Genomic DNA, 6,206 nt, shown 5'->3' with positions numbered 1-6,206 from the left:
ACCTCGGGCCCGCTTGGTCAAAACTCGAGGTTCGAACCAAAACCCAATCACTCATTCACCCACGAGCCCAAATATGCAATTAGTTTCGAAATATAACCCCAAAACGAGGTCGAAACTCCAATTATTCAAAAAGCCCTAACTCTACCTAAATTCCTAATTTCTACCATGAAAACTCTTGAATTTTGATTAAAAAGTGATGAAAAATATTGGGTAATTGAAAGAGTAAAGCTTAGAATTGATTACTAACACTTTGGGTATGAATTTACGTGAAGAAAATCGCCTCTAGGCCTTAGGAGTTCGAAAATATGGAGTAAATGGGTTCTGCCCAATTTTTGGTTCTGTTTTAAAATGATTGGGCAGGCCTTCATCGCGTTCGCGATGGGCCTGTCACATTCGCGATGGGTCAGGCCCAGATGGCCTTCGCGTTCGTGGTCAAGTGGCCGCGTTCGCGTAGAACAAAATCCCTTTCTCCCAGTCCCTGGCCAAAAGGCATTCGCTTTCGCGATAGCAGGTCTGCGTTCACGAAGGGTAACTCCCCCCCCCCCCCCAAGCTTCGTGTTCGCATCCTCAGCTTCGTGCTCGCGATGAAAAAACTGACACCTGAGGAACTTGCCTTATGCGTTCGAAAGTGAAGCCACGCGAACGCGAAGAACAAAATTACTGAGCACCTGAGACAGCAAAACCTGCAACTTTTCTGAGTTTAAAAACATCCTGTGGCCTGTCTAAAACTCACCCGAGCCCTCGGGGTTCCAAACCAAACATGCACACTAACTCAAAAATATCATATGGACTTACTCGTGCAATCAAATCGCCAAATTAACACCTTTAACAGCGAATTTAGCATCAAAATCAAGGAAGAATCTCAAGAACTCTTAAGTTCAAATTTTAACAACCAAGGTCCGATTCACGTCATATCAAGCCCGTTTCTTACCAAATTTTACAGGCTAAACCTAAATACCATATAAGACCTGTAGCGAGATCTGAAACCAAGATACGGGCTCGATACCATCGATTTCAAATACATTTAAATTTTCAAAAACTCTTAAAATTTCAGTTAAACAATTTTCTTCAAAAATTCATTTCTCGGGCTTGGGACTTCAGAATTCAATTCCAGGCATACGTTCAAGTCCCATATTTTACTATGAACCCTCTGGGATCGTCAAATCATGGGTCCATTTACCCAAAATGTTGACCGAAGTCAACTTAAATTTAATTTAAAGGCCAAATTAATATTTTTATCAAATTTTCATAAAAAGCATTTTGGATATACGTTCGGACCGCACACACAAATCGAGGTGAGATAAAATGAGGATTTTAAGTCATCAGAATACAGAATTCACTAGTATATCAAGTGATGACCCAACACAATAGTAAGTTTAATGTTAGTATCCAAAGGAGTAATAGCAGGTTTTGCAGCTGATAGTCCAACCTCTGATATAAGCTCTAATACATACTTTCTTTGATGCATTAGGACACCTTTCTTGGATCTAGTAAATTCTATTCCCAAAAAATACTTCATATCTCCAAGATCTTTCATTTTAAATGTTTGTTGTAGTATTGTTTTTGTTTCAACAATCAGTTTTAAGTTGTCCCCTATTATTGCCATATCATCTACATAAACTAGCACTATAATGACTTTTTCTGAAGTTCTTTTGATGAATAGTGAGTGATCTAATTGGCTTTGTTGAAACTGATTCCTTAAAAGTGCTTCAGTTAATTTTGCATTCCACTGTCTAGAGGCTTCTTTCAGCCCATAAAGGGATTTAATGAGTCTGCATACAGGTTTGTTCTTCCCTTGACTCTTAAAATCCCTGTGAAAGTTTCATGTAGATTTCATCATAGAGGTCACCTTGAAGAAATTAATTATAAACATCCATTTGATGTATATTCCAGTTTCTTGCAACAGCAATAACTAAAACTATTCTCACTGTTTTCATTTTTACCACATGACAAAAGGTTTCTTGATAGTCAGTCCCTTCCGTTTGGCTATATCCTTTTGCTACTAACCTTTCTATATATCTTTAAACTTCTCCTATAGCTTTGTATTTGATTTTGTATATCCATTTGCATCCAATGGGCATCTTTCCTTATAGCAATAACACAATGTCCCGGGTATAATTTGTTTGTAATGCATCAATTTCTGCTTTCATTGTCTCTATCCATCTAGGATCTCTGATATCTTCTTTATAGGATGTGAGTTTTGTTTCAATTGAAGTCGTAGCTATATAGGCTTGATAAGTAGAAGATAGTTGTTCATATGAAACATATTTTGAGATGGCATATGGAACTTCTTGATGAACATTTAAGCATACAAAATCTTTCATCCAAATTGGAGGTTGTTTGTCCCTGCTAGACCTTTTGTATTCTGGTTGTGTTAAATTGGTATAGGAAGATTTTGTGACTAAATGTGTATCTACTGAGCTGCATTTGGTAGTGAAGTGTCAGTTGTATGTTCTTGCAATTTCTGTGAAGAAAGATCATTACCTTGATATATATCATCAATTTGAGCAGTTGAGTCTTCCATGTCTGCATTAGTATAGGAGTATGTATTTTCCAAGTTATTGTCATTGACCATGAGTTGTCCGTATTGAGTGATGACTGTGTTTATTGAGAGTTTAAATACCAGCTGTGTTGAAGATCTAGTGGCACATGGTTAGGGAATAAAGGTTGATTGCATGTTTTCTGATGTTTGAAAGGAAATACATCTTCTTTAAATACCATATCTTTGTTGACAAAGAAGATTTTGTCTGTTAAATCATATAGCACATATCCTTTTGAACCTCTGCATACCCCATGTGAATTGCTAGCTTTCTTCTTGTCATTAACTTGTGATGTTGGTGAATGATCTTGGCATAAGACATATATCCCAGAATTTTTAAGTATTTATATGATGGTTTTCTATGATATAACCTTTCATATGGAGTTTGGTTGTTAGTCACTGGACTTGGAAGTCAATTTATAAGATATACAGTAGCTAAAATACATTTTCCTTAGAATTTAATTGGTATACTAGCTTGGAATTTGATAGCTCTTGTAACTTCTAGGATTTGTCTGTGCTTTCTTTTTGCCATTCTGTTGGGGAGTATAAGCAAATATTCTTTAATGAACAATTCCTAGATTTTGAAATAAATTACTGCAGACTGAGTTTAGAAACTCAGTTCCATTATCTTCTCACTACTTTTACCATCTTGTCATGTTGAGTTTTGATAAAGGTAATAAAATATTGTAAAATACTACACACGTCTGATTTCAGCTTTAGTAGAAAAACCCAAGTCATTCTGGAGTAATCAGTCACTATTGTTAAGAAGTACTTATTTCCATCATAAGTAGCAATTCTGTAAGGATCCCACAAATCCATATGAATCAAATCAAAACAATCAGAGGACTTTATGCTTGTGGGGAATGGAAGTCTTGTCTGCTTTGCACATGGACAGACAATACACTTATCCAACTTGCTAGCTATAATATCTGCATTTACATGAATGGGTTTCTTAAGCACTTTAGTAGACACATGACCAAATCTCTTGTGCAACGGCGCTACATCAGCCATGTTTAGATTCATTTGTGAGTCTTCACTTCTAGCAGCTAACATGATGTCTTCTTTCCTCTTAGTTTCTGAGCATTCAAAGATGTAGAGCCCACAGCTTTCTCTACCAATCTCCTTCATTTTCCCACTAAAGAGCTCCTGAAAAATACAGAAATTAGGAAAGAAAGTAGTTGAGCACTATAATTCTTTGGTTAACTTAGCAACTGACAACAAGTTATATTTAAACTCTAGAATGTGAAACATATTTGAAACTGAAATACTATCAGATAATGTGCTAATTCCAGTATGAGTGACATATACCAGGTCCCCATTTGTCATATATACTTTCTTAGGATGTTGAGGTTGTCGAGCTGTGGAACTGTCTATCATATCTATATCTGCTACCATATGACTAGTAGCTTCTATGTCTATTATCCATTTTGAAGAGCTAGAAGCTAATAAAGCATTGTATATACCTGCCACATTTGCTGAAGAACTGGCACAGTGGCACTTGTGTTGACAGAGGAAATTTTGTTGAGCAACTATAGTATCTGATCATATTGTTCTTTGCTGAGAATACAAGTTCCAAGATTGCCTAGCTGACTTAAGTTGGCACTTTGAGGATGCCCTGAGGCCTGCTGATCTCTAGATTAACTATAAGTTGTAGGTTTTTGTGATTTGTTGAGTTTTATAGTGTTATCAATACACTCATTGTACCCTAGCTGATCAGTTTGTGTAGCACCATGATCAGTAACCACATTGTAGGCTGCATTGTTACCATTGTTAACAGTTCCTCTTCTCATCTTTGGCTTAAAATCTTGAGGATATCCCACTAGTTTATAATAATTCTCTTTGGTGTGACCTTTAAGCTTGCAATAGTCACAGTACAGATTATAGCTCTTCTTAAATTTTTCAGTGGTTCTTGTATATAATGTAGTGTCATATGTTCCTACATTTGTACCTGGATTTGAACCTAGTATTCCAGCATTTGCTGCCATTGATTTTTGGCTTCCATCACTAACAATTGTGGCATATGCTTGGTTCATAGTGGAAGAGGACTTCTCACAAGAATCTAACTCCTAGTCGAGCATACGACTCATTAATACCCATCAAGAACTGATACAGCTTCAGGTTCTGTAAGTATGCCATAAAATCTCTGGATTTTGGGCAATCATGGCCTGGAGATGGCACTAGTGCCTCAAATTCTTCCCACATATCTTTGAGTCTTGAGTAATATACAGACATAGACGAAGTTCCTTGGTTCAAATTGGCAATTTCTCTATGAAGATTAAAAGATCTTGACATCAATTTTGTTAAATCTTTCAGACAGATCATCCCAAACTACTTGTGCACTAGATGCATACATGATTCCTCCTAGTAAACCTTTGGAAACAGAATTCATTATCCAAGACAATACAATGGCATTTACACGTTCCCAATGATTTCACATTGTCAAATGGGTGTTTTCTTTTTTACATATTCAATCTACTAGGCCTAATTTGTTTCGAACTACCAAAGCAACACGCATAGACCTATGCCAAATAGTGTAATTTTTAATGCCGGTTAACTGAAAAGAGATAATCGGAAACAAGAATAGAGGATGATTGTAATCAACTCCGATGACTGGATTCACTCCATTCATCGTGTTCCCATTAATCTGAGTTACACGCTCCCCTGAACCAAGACCAGTTGTGGCTCCTAATTGTTCTTCAGTTGAACCTATTTTTTGAATTCCCAAATCGAAACTTTCAGAGAAAGGATTTAATCAATAATTTGGTTTTCCAGCTTCGAATTTTTCGAGCAAAAGCTCTGATACCATGAAATAATCTATAGTGTGCTAGCTGAAAGATTCAAGAACAGAAGAAAGAAGAAGATGAAAGACGAAGATGAACGAGAGAGATAGAGAGAAATGATAATTGTCAAAAGTTTTATTAATCTGTTAAGCTTCAATGAGTACAAATGGGGTATTTCTATATTAACTAATATCTAAAATTCACTAACTAATTAACCATCTTAACTACCGTTAAACTAACTTAGTGTGGAATGTACATAACACCCTTTCATTACAATAGTTCATTTCTCAACATTAACCTTAATTAATTGTTACCTTGACACATTGGAATATATAAATAAGGGCAAATTTTGGAAAATAAAATTAATTCCTTCTTGATTATGTAAATAAACATTTATTTTGGACTAAAATACAAAGATAAAATAGTCACTTATTGTAAATCGGAGGAATTAGTATCTAGTAAACATCGAACATGCATGAAGAGTAATGTTATGATTTGAGTTCTAGGAAAGACGGTTGAAGATAGTATTGAATAATTAAGACCGTTCCCAAAACTTTTTATAACAAAGTGGTAGCTCAGAATGATAATACTAATAATACTGTTTAGTACTCAGTTAGTCAGTTAATATCGCAATTTCACATAAAGCTTCTAAACATCATGTTTAAAGGAAATATCTGACTAATTATAAGTACTCCATCTCATTTTAGCTTTCGTTTTAAGTTTTTTCGCGTACATTAAGACTATTAAGTTCATTAAGTTATCCATATTAAAGGTTTATTGAGAAGTGAACAATATTAAAAAGAACTACAATATTTCTTTAATATTAAGAATATAGTTGGAAACACCAAATAAATTTAATCTTGAAATTCTAAAATAACAACTATATA

The 6,206-nt window shown here is 35.2% G+C and overlaps 1 protein-coding gene across 1 annotated transcript; it reads right to left on the bottom strand.

Annotated features, from left to right (window-relative positions):
* Positions 1-1,339: 1,339 nt before the first annotated feature.
* Positions 1,340-4,572, bottom strand: LOC142177593 (uncharacterized). The gene is made up of 6 exons (XM_075246790.1): positions 4,233-4,572; positions 3,848-4,077; positions 3,242-3,685; positions 3,011-3,072; positions 2,101-2,421; positions 1,340-1,811 (listed from the first exon to the last, which is right to left on the bottom strand). Exons 1-6 carry the CDS (start codon positions 4,570-4,572, stop codon positions 1,340-1,342), a joined length of 1,869 nt encoding a protein of 622 aa, XP_075102891.1.
* Between the last annotated feature and the right edge of the window lie 1,634 nt (positions 4,573-6,206).

This window comes from Nicotiana tabacum, chromosome 3, assembly GCF_000715075.1.
Source record: "Nicotiana tabacum cultivar K326 chromosome 3, ASM71507v2, whole genome shotgun sequence".
Lineage (NCBI taxonomy): Eukaryota > Viridiplantae > Streptophyta > Magnoliopsida > Solanales > Solanaceae > Nicotiana > Nicotiana tabacum.
The sequence above is the reverse complement of the archived record's forward strand: the minus strand, read 5'-3'. Positions and strand labels throughout refer to the sequence as shown.